Below are 23,029 nucleotides of genomic sequence, written 5' to 3'. Positions count from 1 at the left end.
TGGTGGTACTAAGAGCAGGGTGGGGCAGATCCACAGGGATATGAGATGGTGGTACTAAGAGCAGGGTGGAGCAGATCCACAGGGATACAAGGTGGTGGTACTAAGAGCAGGGTGGAGCAGATCCACAGGGATACAAGGTGGTGGTACTAAGAGCAGGGTGGAGCAGAACCACAGGGATACGAGGTGGTGGTACTAAGAGCAGGGTGGAGCAGAACCACAGGGATATGAGGTGGTGGTACTAAGAGCAGGGTGGAGCAGATCCACAGGGATATGAGGTGGTGGTACTAAGAGCAGGGTGGGGCAGATCCACAGGGATATGAGGTGGTGGTACTAAGAGCAGGGTGGAGCAGAACCACAGGGATATGAGGTGGTGGTACTAAGAGCAGGGTGGGGCAGATCCACAGGGATACGAGGTGGTGGTACTAAAGGAAGCCCAACAGGAGGTAGATCCAGCAGCGAACAATAACATGCACCTGTACTGACCTCCTGTGGACACGTGATTCTCTTTGGTCTCGGTGCCTCCTGCTGCAGTTGGTACACTGTTAAATACACACACACACACACACACACACACACACACACACACACACACACACACACACACACACACACACACACACGCTGAAAATGTAGCATCTTAATAAGTAACTGTGAGACTAGGTGTGACAGTAAGGTAATAATGAGCTATAGGTAACAATGCTAATACTGAATTCTACACGCTGGATTCTTCAGATCTTGTTCAATTCAAAAAGCACAACGCTGCTTCTTGGCAATGTCTGTTAAAAGAAACACTATACAGAAACAGTAGCTGTCAGAGGGCAGAAGAGGAGGGAAAAGCCCGTGTGTGTTTTATTGGTTATTGATCCGAGCGCTGAGTTTGGTCCAAGCGCTGCTCCAGACCTCCCCAGCGTTCCCAGATCTCCAGTCAGGTTAAAGCTGCTCCTCACTCAGTCTTGACTCCCCATGGCTGTGATAACCTTCCATCCTCTCCCATGTTACCACTGAGCCCTCAGCGGGACAAAGGCACGTCACCGTACTTCATACACACAACAGACTAATCTCTCCCCCTGTCTCTTGATCCCTGTGTCTTCCTGTCTCTCCCCGTAGTGGAGTGGAGAGCACCCAGAAATGTCCCTGCAGAAAGCCTCCATATACATGCCACTTGGTATTTGATTCAAATGAATCGCAGTGGGGCAGTGGGGCACTGGCACATGGCGTCAAAGTGCGAGGCGAGGGATTACGCCGCTGCTCACGCCTGCGTGGATACAGCCACTGGGACATGAAGCCGGGCCTTCGCAGGAGGCCAGTGAATAAATCAACGCTAGCAGTTAGTCAATCAGAGGGCGGCTGAGCTGGGGGCGTGGCTACAGAGGTGACCCGCCCCACTGGCCTTCAGGAACACAGTGTTCTTCGGATCATCACAGCACAGGTCTGAGATGTTGAAAGGCACCGCGGATTCATAATCCAACAAAACCAGCACTGAAAGAAAAACTATTCAGGTCTGAATGTTGTAGACTATACAGGTTAACAAATGTTTCCAAGCTGATTCCAAATGTTTTCAGGTGTTTTCTGTTGCTCATAGATTATTGTTCCAGAACAATCTCAAATCCTTACGTATAGAGGGCACCAAGTGGTACCAAGGAAATTGGAGCCCTTCTATGTTAGCATGTTATTGCTAGACACTGAAGATGTTTCTAATGCCAAAAACATCATATTCCTGTACATTTTAGAAGTGTTTTTGTAAATATTGAAGCATAATAACAACCTTATTTATAAATAGCTAATATATACTTATTATAATATTGAATTGCTCCATCACATACACACACCAAACCCAATTCTAAGATTTAGAACAGATTCAAATACAGCATAAAAAGCACTATAAGTTCCACCTATTTTAGTCTGTAGGTGTTACAGATGCTGGGCCACTTTCATGGTGACTCGGGCTAGAAGAGCCCAGGGCAGGCAGCAGATATGGCGGACGAGGACGGTCCCACATCCCCCGTCGATTTCACCTGGGACGCTCAGCGCAAGCAGCAGGGAACGGAGAACATTCACGGGCACGGCAAGGGGTGGGTGGGGGGAGGGGGTAAGAGATAGCGAGGGGGGCGTGTTTTAGCCCAGCCGGCTAGGAGAGGCTGGTCAGGAAGGGAAGGGATCACGGCCTGGGTGCGCGTCCTTCACCTTTGACCTGCTCCCTTGACTCGGGCCACATTCCTATGATGTCACACCCACTAACAGGGAGACGTGACACAGGAGAGTGCGAGAGTGTGAAACGTCTTCTGCCCTTGTAGCACACCAGCCCGGACATGTTTAGAAGTGCTCATTTCAGTCACTGTATATATTTTCAGCTAAGTTCAAAAGGGATACCCAGAAGAAATCTTTCTGGTCTTATGTTACACCAGCACTGTAGAGCCGTCAGGAATCCGACACTTACAGTAGGATTTCCATATTGGTGGTTGGTAGTCCTCGGGATCTGTAAAACAAACGAAACAAAACAATATTTAAAAAAGACAAACAAAACCTCATTCAACATGCTGTGCAGCTAGAAGACTAGGCTGAGGTAAAATACGCTTCTATCAGCAGCGACGTCTTTCTCCTTCAGCTTGCAGGCGCAGTGTCAGTGTGAAGATGGGGAGTTTACTTCAAGGTTAACACATTGTTTCGTCCGAGCTGTGCAACAGGGGCTTCCACGGCGCAGCACAATTCAGCCCGTCCTCTCCTGACTCCCCGCAGGGCCCGTGTGTGTTCACGCCGATCCCATTTAAACACCGCGTTCAAGGAGAATCAATATACACACACTCACGCTGCCTTGCACGCAATTACATCCACACACACGCCGACATTCGGCAAAACACTCACACACAGCTACTCCCGCGTACTCCCACCTACTCTATATAATCTTGCCATAAATATGCATGGGCAAAAAAGCAGGGCAGCTGAAAGTGCTAACAGAACTATTACAACAGAAAACAAAGCAAAGCAAAGCACAGAGAGGATGTTCGATTCAAAGGAAACCGTACCACACGGAGGAGTTTGGGTCAGACCAAACTGAACAGAGGAGGGAGCTGAGCTCATGTCTGCCGTGTGCATGTTGGTGGGATTCGGCACACAACCAATGGGAAAGGGCCATGCTTAATGTCTGGGTGAAGTCAGGGCAACTATAACTACATTTTAAACACCTCTGGAATTTGTGGCTTGCGTTGTGGCGTTGGGACAGTGGCAGGCCGAGTTCACTCCCCTACCACAAAGCTGCTGGGTCAAATCTTTTCACAGCACAAAGACTTACTGTTCTACGCTACCACTGCAGAACACAGCCATGACACAGCGCAGGCCGAATGGACCTAACTGGGAGGACATACACGTTTCCCCTTTAGGAAAATAAACTTTTAGCAGAAGGTTCCCTTCTTGGGCCTTCACCAAGCCTAAATAAAATGGATCCCATCTGACAAGTTTTCTGTAAAAACACTGTAGGAAGAGTCAACAGTAGTTTGGGTGTAAGTTAAGGTCCCACACTAAAGGGGCATTTCAGCTATCTGACAATTTAGCATGAAAACACAAGTTAGCTAACGTTTGTGTGTGTGGAAATCGACGCGACTGCTTTATCTGTACGAACGTGAATAATGTGAATTACACTACAGCCGTAGTATGTCAAACCAATGCCTGAGAGGCAGTAGTGCTGCTACACGGCTACTCCCTGCGAGAAGATATAGGAGATGTTAAATCAGGACCTTTGTCCCGAGGCTTCAGTGCGGTTTATTTTATTTTGGCAGCGATCCAGACAGTTGCCTGTCAAGTCACGGCAAGCTAATGTCATAGCCACAGCTCCCTTAGATCTCTGGGATGTTATAAGGGGGCGTGTTCTAACAGGACGACAGGTATGACTGAGCATATTACTGCATTCCTGGACACTTTTCAAAGATGTAGCAAATTATGACCTGGCAAACGCACCTAGAGAATGTACACACCGACATACTGTCGCTCAGCATGGGGAGACCTTTTTATGCTAAAAAAAGCCATGGTCAACCAGAGGGAGACACTGAAGCTTGAAAAATGGGATGTCATGTTCAAAACCCATAAATGGCAAAAGAATATGGCTGAACAGTCTCCACCTCACTAAACATCCTCCCACTCCTGTATGTCTGGCTAAAGATCACCAGCAGCTTCACATCAGATAATTTCCTTCGCAACGCCAGAGGGTAAAACAATCTAGTTGCATCTCCTGCAATGCTCTGCTGTGATGTCATCACACGCATCTTCTGTTCAGAGATATTTGGTCATGACTTCATGATCATGTACTCTGTACTGACTGATGGAGGAATGGAGAATATGGTGAGAGGAGCTGCATCCTCCGACAGACAGAAGAACCATCCCCCCTACGACATCTGTGAGGTGGAAACTTACATTCTCTCCCACACTGTTACAACATTTGGCAAGTCGTGTCTTAGCAAAACCTCTTTCGTTCCTCAGGGATAAGATCTTCGTAGGCGGTGCCCAATGTCAGGATGTACCGTCCTATACTGGCCAAATGTGCACCACAGCATTCACACTTATTCTGGTTATATTGCCTCCGCGCTGTCTTGGTGAACAGGCGATACAGTACGGTGGTCTATTGCGTTTCAGCCACGGCTCGTGTCTTTGAACAAACTGAAACCAGCCTCATTCACAAACACAAGGGTGTAAGTTCCATTACTCTGTGAATACAGCATACAAAATATCACTCCAGCCTACATATAGAATCAATCACAGAAAAGTACAAAGGCCTATATGCTGTAAACATACAGGCAGGTTTATATGTCATGTAAAAGTCTGTACACTGTAAGCATATACTGACCTGTATATATGTACACTTGTACACTGTACATATATACAGTCCTATACATTGTACTTATATGAATGCTTATAAAGGCATTTACACTGGAATTCATATTAGTAAACAATGTTACTGTATTTGTACTGTACTGTGAGGTCTCATTTCTTATAGTTTCAGGAATGCATCGGACATTTAGTTACTGTATTGCTTTATCTACAGTGCAGTAATATGAATGATTCTAGCACTGAATGAGTATGTGTGTGTGTGTGTGTGTGTGTGTGTGTGTGCGCGTGTGTGTATTTCTCTGCAGCATGTCTGAATAACTGAAGATACCGTAGGACAGTTTACACTGGGCTGCACTCTTTAACTGGCCTCTACCATTGTAAGGCCACAGTTAATTAGACAATCAATTCTTCTGGCCTATCGGGGATTGCTTTTCTGCTTATTCTTCTATAATGCTGTCTACCTCCCACCACACATTCTAACTCCTCTTCCTCCACTCCGCCTTCGTCCCCCTCATCCCACCACACATTCTAACTCCTCTTCCTCCACTCCACCTTCGTCCCCCTCATCCCACCACACATTCTAACTCCTCTTCCTCCACTCCGCCTTCGTCCCCCTCATCCCACCACACATTCTAACTCCTCTTCCTCCACTCCGCCTTCGTCCCCCTCATCCCACCACACATTCTAACTCCTCTTCCTCCACTCCACCTTCGTCCCCCTCATCCCACCACACATTCTAACTCCTCTTCCTCCACTCCACCTTCGTCCCCCTCATCCCACCACACATTCTAACTCCTCTTCCTCCACTCCGCCTTCGTCCCCCTCATCCCACCACACATTCTAACTCCTCTTCCTCCACTCCGCCTTCGTCCCCCTCATCCCACCACACATTCTAACTCCTCTTCCTCCACTCCGCCTTCGTCCCCCTCATCCCACCACACATTCTAACTCCTCTTCCTCCACTCCACCTTCGTCCCCCTCATCCCACCACACATTCTAACTCCTCTTCCTCCACTCCGCCTTCGTCCCCCTCATCCCACCACACATTCTAACTCCTCTTCCTCTTCCATAAGCAGGCTACTGGTCCCCTTCATTGGTTACGTGGCCACGGTCCTCCGTGTTCAGAAACTTCTGTCAATCAAGCGCTATATATACGTTTGACGATAAATTATTAACCACGAGTAAGCACTTGTCAGTTATGTGAATGCACGTGTGATTGGTCGATGTGAGACTTGAGATTCATTAGTGACGTTCAAGATTCATCTGACAGGCATGTTAGCAATTTAGCATTCCAAACACTCTAGGATCTTTATGTAATATGTGACTAACTGCTACTGACATAAGAATGAACGATGACTTACACAATGAAGGAAATCCTACATGTTTTGGAGAGGACAACTATTCAACCTGGGAGCAGCATAACTTGTTTTTTGATCAGCAAGATACAGCAAGATACATGAATAGGATAAGTGTGCTATTTGTGGACTACAGTGCATGCTCATTTGAACAGACATGCTAAAACATTTGCAGTTTGTTTAAAGACTGAAAACATTTTTGTGATATGGAAAGATTCACAGGTTTTGAGAATAATAATAATGTGCCAAACGAATTGAGAAAACTGAAAAAAAAAACAGCTATTAAGTAAAGCTAAAAACAAACAGTAACATTTTACTTAACAAAACTTTACAATCTTGTAAATAAGGCGTTTGTAGCCTCCCACAGTGCAGAGACAGGTGGACCAGATTCAGCACCATGGCTCCTGTCCTGAGGAGCAGGTGTCTCCATCCCAGCTGTAAAGCATGGGCTGAAACCCTCAGGTCACGTGACTCCAGCCAGCCAGGCCTCAGCAGCAAACAACACACAGTGGCTAAAACACACCCAGGATTTTTTTTTTGCTTAAAATTTTTTTTTTTTTTAATGGCCGAGTCAGAGTCCTGACCTCAATCCTATGGAGGGCTGTGGCTGTGGCGTCGTGTGAAGCAGGCTGTTCATGCGAGACGTCTCGTAAACACACTGTAGAGATACTGTATAGGGCAATGGGCCGGAATAAATCCCAACCAAAATACCAAAATAACTCCTATAACTTCTACAGCTTGTGCAATGATGAACAGCAACAGAAGAAGCTTTTGATTGAGGTTCTTGCCAATGCAGATTTCACAAGTTGCTAAACATAAGGGATCGCACACTTGTTTTCATCAGTGAGCCTGATTACAGATCATTATACAGACGTATAGCAGTATATGCATGTGTTAACACTGTGAAATAAGACTGCGATTATTAGTTAATATTAGGACCTGGATGACGATCAGATGTCATTTTTGTAAGCCATACACAGAAAACCCAAATTCAAAAACACAAACGAACACAAACCACTTCCAGGTTTGCTTTTAGGCAAAGGGATGGAGGGGGTGTCAGTGAATGTGATAGCATGTATACGTGTGTGTGTGTGTGTGTGTGTGTGTGTGTGTGTGTGTGTGTGTGTGTGTGTGTGTGTGTGTGTGTGTGTGTTCTCTGATCTTCTGTGCATGTGTGCTTCCTCCCCATGAATTTATGTCTTATTTCAGGCCGTCTGCCTCACCCTCCGTCAGCACTTTCAGACTTCAGAGGGTCAGCATTTTCCCTCCATACTGCCTACACTCAACATGGAGCACACACGATTAACCACACACACACACACACACAAGGCACAAACCAGAAACTCTCAAACCAGAACCACACTGCTTTAGCCAAACCCAACCTACCAAACACACCACTTCTTCAAAAACAGGCTGTGTCTGTGAGCAACGAGCTCAGCACAGTGCTGTTAGCCAGGGAAATAATGCTAGCACCCTCGTTACTGACAACAGCTTTCTTTCTGCATATCAAAAGTCATGTTAATAATTAGCAAGGGTGGTCAAAGTGCAAGCTCAACGCAGCAAGTCTTTCGCCTCTAGGCACGTCAGCTCAACCAATCAGTTAAGGAGCTGGCTACGCCAGGTGGAGGTCTCCACACCCTCAGGAGAGAAGACAATGTACTTGGCTATACACTTGGCTGGGCTGTGTGTTGGGATGCGTGCTGGGCTGTGTCCAGGGGTGGGAGGTTGACTGGATGCTGGGCTGGGTGGTTGATGAGGGGTTGATGGAGTGTTGGGCAGGGTGGTTGAATGGGTTTTGGGCTGGGCACTTAAGCTTCTATTTTAAGTGATATCATTCATAATTCCTCATGCCAAAGTCTTGGAAATCTCATTATTGAGAAATCTCAGCATTGAGAAACTCACCACTCCTTTGGCAAGATTATATCCAATGGTGCGTTCATTAAAGGCTTCAAGTCAAATCAATCTGCTTTTTCGAAAACAGGGAAAGGACACGTCTTAATCTGGTCTACAGAAACAGCCCTTGGAAGCAATACTTTCTACCAGCTTTTATTTACAATACAGGTGTGTAGGTTTACAGTTACAATGTACTGCTGCAATTGCAGGTTCTTCTAAATCTACCGAACCGTGTGTGATTAAGGCCAGAAATGAAGGCCTGCTGTTATCATGCTCCAAATAAATACAAAGACGTGTGTGACTATACTGCAAATTTGCAGATTTTTCAAAAGGAGATTAATTTGGGTTTTGGAGGGCTTACAGGATAACGCCAGTGCTCTGTGCTAACGCCAGTGCTCTGTGCCAGACCTAGCACCCAGCTCAGGCTGTGCATGATCATAATAGAATCAGCAATCTTAATAACGTATGGGTTGAAAATACATAACACATTCTTTAAGTGTACAATTTTTCAAACTAACAGGCTACAGCTGGGCGGACCCACGTAAATCAAAGCGAGACACAGTTCCGATACAGCTTGAAAAGTGCCTGCGAGGTAGCGTTAGGGGCTTTTAGGGGCTATCGCACCTTTCCCTCCGATGGAGGACGGACAGGAAGCACAAGAGAAACAACTAATCGGACTCCAAAGCCACCATGCACACCAAGACGCCTTGGCCTTCCTACATGAGCTCACGGCTGGACCGGTTTGGGGTGATGAAAGGCACCGCCGTGCTGCTCCAGGCTTGGAGAACCGTGTAAATGGGCTCCTTTTGCTACAGCCCGTTTGAAAAGGTGATTTCTTTTGGCCGCGCGCCAAACGTTCACTTTCTCGTCCATCTGTTTTATTAATAGAGGCTGCCTGACTGTGCTATTGTACTGTGACACTGCACGGGAGGCGGACTGTATGAAAGTGGAACGCTGGGCGTCTGTATGGTTACATGCACTGGTGTGGCGTCCATTAAATCCAAGCAGGTGCAAAGTGAAGGACCAGTCAATTGAACGTTAACTGCCTCATATGTGCATAAGGGATTTGTAAAAATCTTAAAAGTCACAGTCACAGCACATCGGCGGTAAGAAATATATACGTATAAATAATGTGCGTAAACAGATAAATGGCAATGGGACTGGAGACAGAGTAAGAATTCTGCAGTCACAAAGATCATGCATTATGAAAGCTCAGTGCTTAGTCCACCTAGTCTTTTGGAAAAGAAATCAAATGAATATTTGAAGAAGTAGAAAATGTGATTAACGGTGCGGCCTTCAGCTGTCTGACAGTGTGTGTCTGACAGTGTGTGTCTGACAGTGTGTGTCTGACAGGCGTTCGTACTGGGGGAAGAAGGGGACCAGTAGATGAAGGTGCTGTGTGTGGAGTTTACCAAGGCAACATACCTCCACCCAGATGGGGGAGGGAGGTGGCACCAACTGTGCAAAGCCACAGCACAGGTGTGTGTCTGATACGGCGTCTGGTGTGTGTCTGATACGGCGTCTGGTGTGTGTCTGATACGGCGTCTGGTGTGTGTCTGATACGGCGTTTGGTGTGTGTGTCTGCTGAGGTGTTTGGTGCGTCTGATGAACCGTTTGGTGTGTCTGATGAGGCGCTTGAATTGTGTCTGATGAGATGTGCCTTTCTGTGTGTCTGACGAGCCATCTGATGTGGTGTGTGTCTGATGAGATACTTGGTATGGTTTGTGTCTGATGATCTGGTGTTGTGTGTATCTAGTAAGGCATTCGTTGAATGTCTGACAAATCACTTGGTGTGTGTCTGACAAGGCGTTTGGTCTGTGTTTGAGGAGACGTTTTGGTGTGTGAGTGACACGTCAGAATGCTTATTGGAGTGTTGTGCATGGTGATTCTTGCAGAGGCAGCAGTCTGTTAGCCACGGCGGTCTGTCAGAGGACACGCTTCCACTGTGCAGCTCCAATGTGTAATGGCAGCCGTGAGCATGAAACTAGGATGGACATTTGCGTCACACACACACATACACACACACACATATATGCACACAACGACTCAGAAACCATTCTGCTTTAACTCCCAAACACTCTGCCTCTCAACCTCTTTCCTAAGCTTCTCTCTCTCTCTCTCTCTCACACACACACACACTGTCCTCTGATCTTGACTGTTGCTGCAGGCTCTTCTTTCTTGTTGCTGACTCTTATCTCTCACACACTTTAAAGTTATCTGAATGATGTGGACGAGAGCAAATACAGAACCTCGACACTGCACACACACACCAACACACACACACACACACACAAAGCGCCCATGCATTACTAACCAAACCAAATAACTGAAACCACAGCTGAAAATGGAAGACAGTCAAAGTAAAACCTGACACACACATATGCTATTTACTCCCCTGCCTCCCAAATACACGCACATACTTTTCTGCTCCTCTTCCCCGACCCCCACACACATTCCCTCTCACACACCCGCGCGGATCCTGCATTTATGGGGACATGTGGTGTCTCCTGCAGAGAGACCATCTGTATATCGTACTGTTCTGTAAGTGCCTCGGTACATTATGCAGAGATGCCGTGCGTCTCTCGGTCACAAATGGTCCATTAATGAGACGCCTACCGTTATGTTTTCTCAGTTCACTCGTTATGGATACAATACACAACTTGAGGATTGCAGGACACAGTGCAGTCAGTGTGACGCTGTGTGAGGTTCACAATATGGCAAACACCAACACAGCATCGGCCGTTTCCAGAAAAAGTGAACTGAACACTATTCGTCTCCTTCCGACACCCGCGCTTACACGTGTGCACACATGTTCACACACACACGTGCACACACCACAGATGCTTGCCTACAGATCCGATGTTTGGTAACATGAATCCAAGACAGCGTGATGGATGACACTGACGATAACTACAGAAGCAATTAATAATGAATGCAAAAGAGAAGCTCCAGGCCTAAAACAGACCCATCATAAACTTGCCTGCCTATTCTGGCCCACCACTCTCAACAGCTAAAAAACTACAGGCTTGAGTAACCACTGTAATTCATGAAGCTTCACACAGCCTAAAGCTCAAGGCTAACTCCGGAGACACACCGCGGACGACCAAACAACCAAAAATAAACAGCATCCATTACTGTAACCTCCTTCCGAAATGGGATCCTTTTAAATACTAGATGGTGTTCATGAAAGGCCTTCCAGATTACACCACTCACTCTCTTAAAGAAGCGCTCGCCTCACTTCCCAACGTCATCGCTGTGGCCGGAGGGCCCCAGCCTCCTCGTTTCATCCGCTTTATTGCTAAGTGTGGAGCTTAAACATGTCCAGAAGGCTCTCTGCGCTTGACCGCTGCTTTACCGCACTGGCAGCAGTGACGCTGGTGCTCCAGGAACAACCTGTGGCAGCTCAGTACAGCAACACCCTGCCCACCCAGAGAGGAATAATCACGGCGGCAGGAGCCAGGCCCTCGTAGTACAAATCCTCAGGTTCGAGCGCCGAACCCTGACCTCGCTTCACCTCCGGTGCTAGCCGCCGATCCTTATGGGCACCGGCGGGCTGCCCTTTGATGTCGAAATCCGGATAGCCGAGAGTGCCGTGGACATCTTTCAGAGTGAATGTCTTCATGTACACCCCTCCTCCCACCCCTAAAAGCTACCCCACCCTAAGCTCTGCAAAAGTCACGCGCGGGGAGGCTAGGCCATTTGAGCTGGAGCTGTGGTGAGCAGCATTCCCGGATCCTAATGACAGGCTGTGGAGGGGGCCGGGCAGAGGTGCGGGCACCCGGCGTCTCGTAAGCCCGCTGAGAGCACGTTAATGCCAGCCCTCCGCACCACAGGCCGAGGAGACTTCCCTCCATTCTGTCCCCACAGTCGCCGTGCCCATCTTCTGTGTACATGAGAGAAGCTATTCCAGAACACTCAGGGACCACACGGGCACGCTGACCTGGCCACCTCTACTGAATTGGCCTGCATGAGGAAATAAAATTGTGTTTGTGAGCATGTGTGAATGTATATGCATGAGTGTGTGTGTGTGTGTGTGTGTGTGTGTGTGTGTGTGTGTGTGCATGGTTACAGCAAGTGTAGAGTGAATCACAGCATACATAACAACCCCAAGCTTGAGTTTTATCTCAAACTTCTTCCTCCACACCACAGAGCAGCCTGACAGCATTTTTAAATACCAAACTCCTATAGGACAGATTAGCAGAAAAACGTGATAATCTGATTAACAGTGTTTGGCCAGTGAACAAAACCTTTTTCTTTGGCAGCAGATTCCTCACTATCGGAGCTCGTGCTGGTATGAGAGTCCTGTACCAGCCCTCCACCGTCACAGGGCCTCTACCCCCGCACTCACTCACAGACAGACAGACAGACAGACAGGCCGTCTCTGGCCTCCTCACCGTTTCCACCTGGCTGTCTGCTGCTCTGGCTGTCTGAACACCTGCATGTCGGTCCCCTCTGCACATGTCAGCGGGCGACGGGAGCCATATGTCTTTATCACAGCTCGGGGAAACACTGGCCAGCCACCCCAAGGTCTGTATCGCGTTTGCCTAATGAATGCTTCATGTTCCTTGTGAATTCAAAATGTGGGTGTTTAATACCAGCTGTAGCGGGTTGAAACATCCCCATTACACATCAACACTCAGGATGCATTGAGTTGTGTTTCATGCCTCATATACGTAAGCCCCAGAATTCAAGACAATTATCATCAGCAACAATGGACAACAAGCTTTGAATAAGAGAAGATATCACTGAAGTGAATCAAACTAAGGGAAGTTAAAAAGGATTAACGACTCACATAGTAGGAGTCACACAGAACCTATACAGCCTTTAGATTGCGAACTAAATAAATTACCTTTAATATCCCCATTGTGACATACTGCATCGGCAATGAAAAATGACCACAGATGCCAACATCTCAGGGGAGCTAAAGTAAGATTTTAGTGTTCTAAAAACTTCAGGCAGGCAGCAGAGAAGAGGATGTTACCATGGTCATCCTCCATAGCTGATGGAGAGCTATTTGTGGCAGATTTATTTAACAGAGTTAAACCTGCAGTTCCACATTTTTCAATCTGGCTAATTTAGCAATACTTTGACAGAACCACTCTTAATATGCCAATCGATACTTCATGCATATCATTGTGTGCATTTATTTTGATTTCTTTATACATCTGTATTTACATATTTAGCTTTAAAGGGCCTCTTGTCAAACCTCGTCATGCCACAAAGAGCCAATCGATTCTTTGTCTATTAAAATGATGGACGTGAATGAAGCCATCAGAACTTCAGAGAGCTGTCAGGGAAGAAAGGGCAGCGTGCCCTGTACTCCATCCCTCTGGCGTTACACCAAATCAACCGACAGGATGATGTCAATTCACAGAGCACTCTTACATCCGAGTAACCGTGATCAGTGTGGGACCCCCTTTATTTCTGCCACACGATCTCTGATTTCCCCAGCAGCAAGGCGTGCACCTCGGTCCAAACCAGCCATGCAGGACTGCCGAACGCAAGCTGGTTACAGTATCAGTTATGACAAGCCCACATTTCTGCACGTTGCCACCGGAACTTTAAAATGGGTTCTGCTGCACAGGGACGGAACACACAGTAACAGAAATACAGAATTGTCACGTTTCGTATTCAGGAAGGAGGAAAACAAGACTTCACTAAATGACACACCTCAGCATGTTCTGTCCTGCTTTAATGAGTAACTAATAGGCTGACATTTTCTTACGTAAACCTACGGCGGGCTACAAAGTGCCACACAATGAATTTCACCCGAAAAATAACGAATTGAAACGATAACGCAACTACGACAGGCAATATGAATATTTAAACGCGCCCACTTTAATCCTACTCACCAGAGGAGACGGAAGAACCCGAAAGACTCGAGTTACTAGAAGCTGCCATCTCTCAATGCGCTAAATAATTTGTCTTGGTTTAAGGTGCGCTCACATCTGGTAGGTTGTCCATCTCAGTCCGTCTCCTTCTGTCAAACTCCGCTCGTGAACTAGCGCGCCGTCTTCACGCGAGGACGCTCGCGCCGCTGTTATCCAGCACTGCACGCTCGCGCCGCTGTTACCCAGCACTGCACGCTCCGGCGGGCTCTCAGGAGTCTCTCTGGCGCTCGAGATCAGACGGGAGTTGCCAACGTTGCCGCATTTACAGTTGCTGTGGCAATGGAACGTGCATGTGGTAAAAAATTGTAAATGCACACAATATCGAAATGCATGGAGAAAATATGGCAACAAATCACGTACTTAATGGCAAAGACCATGACCTTAAACTTTAAGTATTCAGTTTAATTCCTCTACCGGCGGGTTTCGTCGTACTGGAAAAAAACACATTATTACTCTATCGTCTCCATGTGCCACTTCGAGGTTCGTTATAAACACGCTCTGCAGTTGTATCCGCCTTCTTAAAGCGGAAGGGCGCCGTGTGGCGGTGGACAAGCTCGGGGAACGCGCATATTCCCAGTGTGAGCTAAAAAAGTTTACCAAACATGTAACAGGGGACATGTGTCAGATGGGGGGGAAGCATGCGTCCGCTACATCTAGGCAACCCACCGTGGTGAACTTCACAATAACAGACATTTATTCTGAATTCTAGCAACTCGGTAGTAAATAAAAATCAATCAATCAGCTCGCTTGCAGCGAAAAAAAACAATATATTCTAAAATCAATTCTTGATATTTTGTCCCATTATTATTTCAGAGAAATACGTGGCATAACAAGCGCAAGCTTGTTATACACCAGGAGAAGGCTTTATCGATTAATTTGAAAGTCATCTGGCATACGTTTTCTTAACAAATGAATGCTAACCTGAATGTTAGCAGCTGGTATGGTATGGTATGGAAGCATATACACAAACTAGGTCAAATGACCTGACTGTACAATGTAAGGATTACACTGAACTGAGACAATAAATAAATAAATAAATAAATAAATATGTAACATAAAAATACTGCTACTGCAGATTTTTTAATTTCCTTGAAGATACACTCCTCTCCTTTACATATCACTTGGTTAAAATTATATTAATAATTTAGTGTTTATAATAATGATTACATTGTCAAATTTTTGTTAGCATTTTCAGACACAACAGTTGAACCTAATGACCTATCACAGAATATGTTGCCTATTCTGAAATACTCACTATTCTTTATTTCTTTCTCTTTAGCTATATTGGCTTTTACCTATTTTATAACTTTTATTCCGCTGTGTATTGTATTTGTCCATTTTACTCAAACATAAAACACGAACAGAACGTGTTTATTTGATATTATTTAATGTTTTATGAAAAACAGATCTACAAATGTACACGAATATCCTTTATAGACTAATAAACGAATGATTAAATAGATTAATGAACAACAAAATTATTTTATAGACAAATAACATAGTAAATATTGAATAACTTATTAAATTAGTTCGTAACCAAAGTAAAGGTGATTAGCACATTTTCTAAAATTATCATTTGCAACGCAGGACAACGACCTGCTTCAGTCTGGCATGTTGCGCGATAGTCTATCTGGACATGCAGTAGACGTGGCCATTAGGAAAAAGTCCTAGTTCGCATATTACACATATTACTTAATTCGTTAAAATAGTATATTTCATATTTATTACTATTACACGACTCTCGCAGCTTTTCATCCCCATATTTAAAATTTTGGACAATTTATATTGGAGACTTTTAATATAGCTCTTGTTTGAAAACAGTGATCGATCACATGACACCCGCAGACAGCCATATGACCGACTACTCACGTGACCTCATCGCTTATAGCGCAGTGTAACCATTGACTGTATACGGTCACTGAGTGTAACGTGAATGTGGCCGCCGATTCATCCCAGTAGTCACAACTTCAGTATACATCTGCAAGGTAGGTTTTATGCAACCGCTAAAAACTATAAGGATTTAAAGTTCTGTGAGTGCCAGTCACTGTATTTTAGGAGGTTGTCTATTTCAGGATACACTAGTCGAATTATTCAAGAGCGAATTTAGCTTGTTTTACTCTTCAGTTCTTTCTATGTTCATATACTGTTGATCTAGTGTGTTTCTAGAAGTTCTACCGTGCTGTTATGAGAAGGGCGCACACTAATGTTACAGCATGCAGCACGGTTAGTAATGTGACCCGTTTAGTATCGCAAATGGCGTGTCGTGTCTCCCTGTGGGCCCTGTCCGTATCTACAGCCAGGATGTTGAGGGAGCTGCTGGGTCTGCTGGGTCTTCTCGTGGTCTGTGCTGTGGTGGAGCCAGTCCGCTCCAGAGGATGCTCCTCGTTCTTCTGCCACAAACCTCACCGTGTGAGTGGGTTTTACGGACCGGACCCCGGCAAGCCTCTCTTCCTCTCCCCCTACATAGAGGAAGGCAAGATGGATGAAGGTATGGTTTTGTCATGCAGACGTCTCGACTTTGTGGTGAGACTGCAAAGTTGCTTTCTGTTTTGAATGTGTCCCGGTTGAGAAGGGTGTGTCACTTTCACTTCTCCTAGAGAAGACCGTCCACTCAGCAGTAACTATGAACCCTTTCTTCTGGTTCTTACTGAAGGAATGTTCTGTAATGTCTTGCAGCCAGAAGTCTGAGCTTGGTGGGGCCTCTACCTGGAGCCAATGTGAAGAGTTACTCTGGGTATCTCACAGTCAATAAAAACTACAACAGCAACCTCTTCTTCTGGTTCGTCCCTGCCCAGGTAAAACCCTGCAGCCCAGTGCAGCTTGCAGACTTGAGGCATATTTTTGGGTTTTGCCCTGGACTCATGGAATCACATTTACCATAACATCTGTACTCAAGATATGAACTGTGCTGATTGCATTGTAGAACTGTTAGAGATACTGCCCATGTATCTAAGAACCATTTCTCCCTTGTCATTTTTATTTCCCTTATAATAAATTATAAGTACAAGTATAGATTCAGCTTAACCCAAGAGGCGACCCCAGTGCTTATGTTGAAGTGTGCGTGCCTTTATTCTTTTTTGATGTCAATGTTGTGGTTGCTGGTTACCACTTGCGTGCGTATGTGTCTGCAGGAGAGACCCGAGACGGCTCCTCTGCTCCTCTGGCTTCAGGGAGGGCCGGGTGGCACCTCCATGTTTGGCCTGTTTGTGGAGCACGGCCCCTATGTAGTGTATAAGAACCTCACATGTGAGTACATGTACTATGTCCAGCATTCTTTGGAATGGAAGATGTAAATTCCAGGTGATGTGCTCATTTGTTAATGCATGTGTGAAACCTGACCCTCTTCTCCCTTAGTGGGCTACAGAAAATACGCCTGGACATCTAGGTACTCTGTCCTTTACATTGACAACCCAGTAAGTTCTTATTTTTCTCTGTTTCTAGCCAGTAGTTCTAGCTGAACTCTAGTATCTGAGAATCAAAGCACAGTGTAATATTGCACAGTGACTTGCTCATATGAGTTTGGTCTCTGTCCTGTGAGTAATTTGGCATACTAAATTAGGTGGGAACTGGATGGAGTTTCACTGAAAATGAAAAAGGCTTTGCCAAAGACCAGGATGATGTTGGCCGTGACCTGTACACGTAAGCTGGCCCATGTCTACAAACCAGGCTTTTATTTTGACATTTTGATTGTTTATGAAACACTTGCTGGCTTCTCCTAACAGGGCGCTGGTTCAGTTCTTTCAGCTCTTCAGTGAATTTCAGACCAACGAGTTCTATGCCACAGGAGAGGTGTGTGCTGTCTAGCCATGGTGGATGACAAGAACATCTTTAGATGGTGTTACATATGAACATGTACATGTATCCAGACATAAAGTCTTTCACAGCTTTTTACTTTCCACTGTAGTCCTACGCAGGCAAGTATGTACCAGCAATTGGCTACTACATCCACAAGAATAACCCCTCTGCCAAAGTGAAAATCAACTTTAAAGGAGTGGCCATTGGTGATGGACTGTGTGACCCTGAGCTGGTGAGTCAGCAGAGGACTCCCCTTCTAAAGCCAATCGCGTGTGCATGTGTGCGCGTGCGTGGGGGGGAGACCCTGATTTTTACCCGTTTGTCTTTCTCTCAGATGCTGGGAGGCTATGCGGACTTCCTGTACCAGACAGGCCTGGTGGACGAGCTGCAGAGAGACTATGTGAAGCTGCAGACGGATGCTGGTGTGAGACTCATTCAGCAGCAGAGGTGGATCGAGGCCTTTGAGGTGCGCTCTCATAACCATGACACGTCGTCTCTGCATGTGTCTCCACACCCTGTTTGGAGCTGGCTATAGAGAACAGGCTCTTTTAAATAAATGTTGGCTGAATGGTTTCTCGTGTAGGTTACTGGTCTTTGGTTCTACGGTTCTACAGTCATGCGTCCTTTCTCCTCCAGGTTTTTGATAGCTTGGTGAATGGAGATCTTGTTCCATATCCCTCCTTCCTCCAGAACGCCACTGGCTGCACCAACTACTTCAACTATTTGCAGTGTCAGGTACTGGGACAAAGCGGCTGAAACTGGACCTAAATAGGGTGTTTCATATCCGAACACTGGTTGTGTTTCAGGAATGGCTTTTTATTCTGTTCACTGTTTAAACATCTGACTGTCACAGACCTTTTTAATTGCTTGCACAATCAGTTTAGGGATGTTTGTTCAAGTGGATCTTTAGATCCATTGTTTACATGTACACTGCGGATGCAATTGGTATGTCTGATATCGGTATGGTGTTGTCGCCGCTGCATTCATTTCTTAAGCATCCTGGATGCTGTTCTCTTAAATATATATTAAGTCCTAAATGTTGCTGTTGTATATTGAAGCAGTGTTTTTAGAATGGTCTTAATAGGACATATTTTATGATCTCAGCATAGCAACTGTCTATGTATCGAGGACATTTCTTTTTAACTACAATCTGCAGATACCGCACTCATACACTGTCTCGTGTGGGTGTGATGTGTTCTGTGCAGGAACCTGTGGATCAGGAGTACTTTCACGAATTTGTGACTTCGCCTGCAGTGAGGCTCTCCATCCATGTAGGAAACCTGACGTTCAACGATGGCTCTGAAGTGGAGAAGCACCTGCTCCAGGATGTCATGAAGTCCATTAAGCCCTGGCTCGGTGTCCTGATGGACAGCTACAGGGTGAGAGCGGAGACACTGGCTCACTGTGTACCATCGCCATGACCGCAGTACTTAATTTATGTGTAACGTCTCTTTCCCCTGTATTGCAGTGCAGCGTAACGTCACTTTTCCCAATACTGCAGTGCAGTGTAACGCCTCTCTTTCCCCTGTACTGCAGTGCAGTGTAACGCCTCTCTTTCCCCCTGTACTGCAGTGCAGTGTAACGCCTCTCTTTCCCCCTGTACTGCAGTGCAGTGTAACGCCTCTCTTTCCCCCTGTACTGCAGTGCAGCGTAACGCGTCTCTCTTTCCCCCTGTACTGCAGTGCAGCGTAACGCGTCTCTTTCCCCTGTACTGCAGTGCAGCGTAACGCGCCTCTTCTTTCCCCCTGTACTGCAGTGCAGCGTAACGCGCCTCTCTTTCCCCCTGTACTGCAGTGCAGCGTAACGCGTCTCTCTTTCCCCCTGTACTGCAGTGCAGCGTAACGCGCCTCTCTTTCAGCCCTGTACTGCAGTGCAGCGTAACGCGTCTCTCTTTCCCCCTGTACTGCAGTGCAGCGTAACGCGCCTCTCTTTCAGCCCTGTACTGCAGTGCAGCGTAACGCACCTCTCTTTCAGCCCTGTACTGCAGTGCAGCGTAACGCGTCTCTCTTTCTCCCTGTACTGCAGTACAGCGTAACGCGTCTCTCATTCTCCCTGTACTGCAGTGCAGCCTAACGCTGCTCTTGTCTGTGGTGCGTGTCTAGGTGCTGGTCTACAGTGGGCAACTGGATGTGATCGTGGCTGCTCCACTGACCGAGCGCTTCCTGCCCACAGTCAACTGGACCGGCGCAGATGCATTTAAAAACACAGAGCGCTTCCACTGGAAGGTCCAGCCCAGTGACACGGAAGTAGCAGGTTACGTCCGGCAGGTGGCCGACTTCTACCAGGTCAGTGGTGTGTTCCAGAATGCAGCTACGAAAGGGTAGTCTATGGAACAAAGATGCTAGTCTTCATGGTCTTGATTACAGTTGCTAAAAATGGATAAATGATGTAAGCCTGGGTAACGGTTTTCTTTCCCCCCCCCTAGGTAATTGTTAGAGGGGGAGGACACATTTTGCCTTATGACCAACCAGAGAGATCTTTTGACATGATTGATCGATTCCTGTCAACTAAGGGATTCTCATCTGTCTGATGAAGGCCATGTCTTGTGCAATGTTTTAGTCCATAAGTTTAGGTTTATTTTGCAAGGCTGTGACTAAAAGCTTCAGTGAATGAATAAAAATACAGTGTATTTATAATTGTCAACTAAATGATTATTCCCAGGGTTTTTTCCTTTTGTTGTAGATTTTTTTTTTAATAAATCTGATTTTAAAATCAAATATTTATCTGTATCACTTATTATTGGCTTGTAGGCGTCCTGGTTTCCTACTGCTTGGATCTAACTTTGTGTTCATTCTCCCTGCTGAATGTAGTGTGTGTGTGTGTGTGTGTGTGTGTGTGTGTGTGTGTGTGTGCTCCACATGCTTTCTCATAAATGCTTAGTAATGTCTACCCATATGGTTTTGCTCTTTTGGTATTCCTACATAACTGTGCTACATAACTGAAACTTGGTTCATGTAGACCAGAGGTCTTGGGGTCAAATGCATGACGTCCTTCTATCTTCATTTAAAAAAGATTTTCCCGAGTAAATCATTTCCAAAATTTGAAAACCCACAAACCCCGTAGAATCTGAAGAGCAGAATGTAATTACATGTAAAATGCAAAACATGCCTGTTCTCATACATTAGTGAAACTATCAAGGCTGCCAGAAAGCAGGTGCTCTTAGGTTCTCATATAGCTGTCCGCTTGATCTCTTTGGTTTCCTTATAGCTGTCTGTCTGATCTCTGAATCTCTTTATAGCTCTCAGTTTGATCTCTTTGATTCTCTTTATTGCTGTCTGTCTGATCTCTTCCTGCAAGGATCAGAGCGAAAGGTTTGAGTTTCTGTAATTGGTCTTCTGTACCATTATCCCTAACACGCTAATGCAACAGATGTTTTCTGTACAGTTTTCCAGTGCCAGCACAGACACTTGTCAAAATATGAATCCTCCTGCTGTAATGGGTGTGGTCCTGGAACCAGGTGGCTCTGTGGATGGTGCGAGAGTTGATAAAATTAATATTCCCGTTTAACGGGAATACCTTAAAGCTTATCCACACCGCCACTGGGAATATTGGATATGTTCCCCACACTCGCGAAGAACCGTGGATGTCCTCAGGGTTCCCGTTATATCAATTCATGATAAGCTCCCTACCATTTACTGAATTACTTTCTATGACAATGATTTACAGTGCCTGCTCTTACATATATCCAATCAACATTCCCAATCATCACATCCCGCTCATCAACTGATTGACAAGTTTCAAACAGTTGTGTTCCAGCAGCATAACCACAAAAATACATTGTTCATCTTTAATTAGTATAAGATGTGAGAAGAAGGGTTCAAGTCTATGTGAAGAAGAAATTAGCCTACTTGGTATTACCAGTCCAACTGACATCCCTTACCTGCTGAAAGTAGGAACATTCCCTGTGCGTCCTACAGAGGTCAGTGTTGCAAAGTAAAAGATTTCTGATGTATACCAAGTATCCCAGCTTGTTCTCATTGGGGGTCAGTTATGTTTTTAGCAGTTTCTCAATCTCAGCATTAGTTTTTTTTATTTTTATTTTACAGCCCAATAAAACATTTGTATATTTATCTCCTTTAATTAAAAGGATTTTAGGAATGTACAGAACTAGAATGTTTAATCTAAGTCAGGTTAATCATGTTCAGTTCATGAATTTGTCTAAACGTACTTTTAAAGCCTTGGAAAAAAAACATCCATTTGTTTTCCTTTAGGTATGTTTCATATTAAATCTGATGTAGACTGAGTACTGCCATAAAGTTTTCCAAACAAACAAATAAATCAATGTTGGCTGAATGACAGACCAAATGTTTTGAAACAATACACTTTATTGTAATTTTTTCCAATCGGCTTAGACAGAAATATGTTAAGTAACATGAACAAAAATAAAGTTTAAGTGCTTCTTAATTTGTCTTTGCTTAAATTCAAAGGCATCAAAATATCCTCCGTAACTAATCAGATACGATTGTTCTGTAGGAGTGCAAAAGTGTAACTGTGGAGACGGTTTTCTCCAGTATACCTAGTCTTTCCTGACTATGTAATGCTGGCAAAGTTTGAAAGATCTATATTCTGTTTCATGGTAGATTTCCGTCCAATTATTCAGTCCTGACTATCACTGTTTTATTTATTATTCTTGGTCTGTAGTGCAGCTATTTATACATGTATGCATAACATAACCACAAATGTGTTCTTACATCATATATTTCTCCATATAGGTCTAGACAACACTGTGAACTGTTTCCCATTAATATTTATATAGAAACCTTTTCAACACATATATTTATGCACTGAACAGAAATACTGGTGGTGAAATACTATTTAATGTTATTTCAATATTTTTTAATGAAGTTAATGTAGATTTTGTTTGTTTCTGGTCTATTTCTGAATAGAGGAATCAGAGGTTCACAAGTCTGTAATTGTGAGCTGAAATGTAAAGTGACTCAAGGAAATTATTTTGCTAATATTTTTTGACTAAAATATGTAAAATATAGGTCATATTTTATTTTTGAAATTTAAAGTACATAAGACCTATATCGAAGGGTTCAAAGACATCTGGCTAAATGCAGCAGTGTTGTTTTTAAATGTTTTAATCTTCTGAGAAGCACAGGTGCTTCCTCACTCGTATTCCTCACTGAATGAAGTTACTGAATAATTCACAGTGTAGTTATGTAGAGGTGAACAAACACTGCAGCTGCAGTAATTTGTAACGTTTAATGATAAACATTCTGATTCATTTTTTAAGACTCTCCTCCAGGAAAGCTCAGCAGACACACCTTGTTA

General features: G+C 45.0%; 2 protein-coding genes across 5 annotated transcripts in view; one reads left to right on the top strand and one right to left on the bottom strand.

Annotated features, from left to right (window-relative positions):
• The window catches only part of chn2 (chimerin 2), a 29,446-nt gene extending 14,936 nt beyond the window's left edge, over nucleotides 1–14,510 (bottom strand). The window contains exons 1-4 of one of the 2 annotated variants that reach the window (XM_076970736.1): nucleotides 14,318–14,510; nucleotides 13,919–14,228; nucleotides 2,438–2,476; nucleotides 484–539 (exon numbers count right to left, since the gene is read on the bottom strand). In XM_076970736.1, coding sequence (XP_076826851.1) covers nucleotides 484–539; nucleotides 2,438–2,476; nucleotides 13,919–13,967 — 144 coding nt within the window. In that variant the 5' untranslated portion in view covers nucleotides 13,968–14,228; nucleotides 14,318–14,510. Of the gene's footprint in view, nucleotides 1–483; nucleotides 540–2,437; nucleotides 2,477–13,918 lie in introns of both variants that reach the window. The other variant, XM_076970735.1, reaches the window with a different exon arrangement.
• cpvl (carboxypeptidase vitellogenic like) lies at nucleotides 12,375–20,469 on the top strand. 3 transcript variants are annotated; one of them, XM_076970732.1, is made up of 13 exons: nucleotides 12,375–12,593; nucleotides 16,254–16,445; nucleotides 16,634–16,752; nucleotides 17,089–17,203; nucleotides 17,312–17,370; nucleotides 17,517–17,596; nucleotides 17,680–17,746; nucleotides 17,862–17,984; nucleotides 18,087–18,218; nucleotides 18,389–18,487; nucleotides 18,958–19,131; nucleotides 19,855–20,037; nucleotides 20,178–20,469. In XM_076970732.1, the coding sequence occupies exons 1-13, from the start codon at nucleotides 12,506–12,508 to the stop codon at nucleotides 20,280–20,282; spliced, it is 1,536 nt and encodes a 511-aa protein (XP_076826847.1). In that variant the 5' UTR covers nucleotides 12,375–12,505; the 3' UTR covers nucleotides 20,283–20,469. The 3 variants fall into 3 exon arrangements, with proteins under 3 accessions (XP_076826847.1, XP_076826849.1, XP_076826848.1); XM_076970734.1 differs by lacking the exon at nucleotides 12,375–12,593 and adding an exon at nucleotides 13,868–14,017; XM_076970733.1 differs by lacking the exon at nucleotides 12,375–12,593 and adding an exon at nucleotides 15,787–15,942.
• The last annotated feature ends 2,560 nt before the right edge of the window (nucleotides 20,470–23,029 follow it).

The sequence above is a fragment of the Brachyhypopomus gauderio genome, chromosome 13, assembly GCF_052324685.1.
Source record: "Brachyhypopomus gauderio isolate BG-103 chromosome 13, BGAUD_0.2, whole genome shotgun sequence".
Lineage (NCBI taxonomy): Eukaryota > Metazoa > Chordata > Actinopteri > Gymnotiformes > Hypopomidae > Brachyhypopomus > Brachyhypopomus gauderio.
This window is presented reverse-complemented; position numbering and strand designations above follow the sequence as displayed.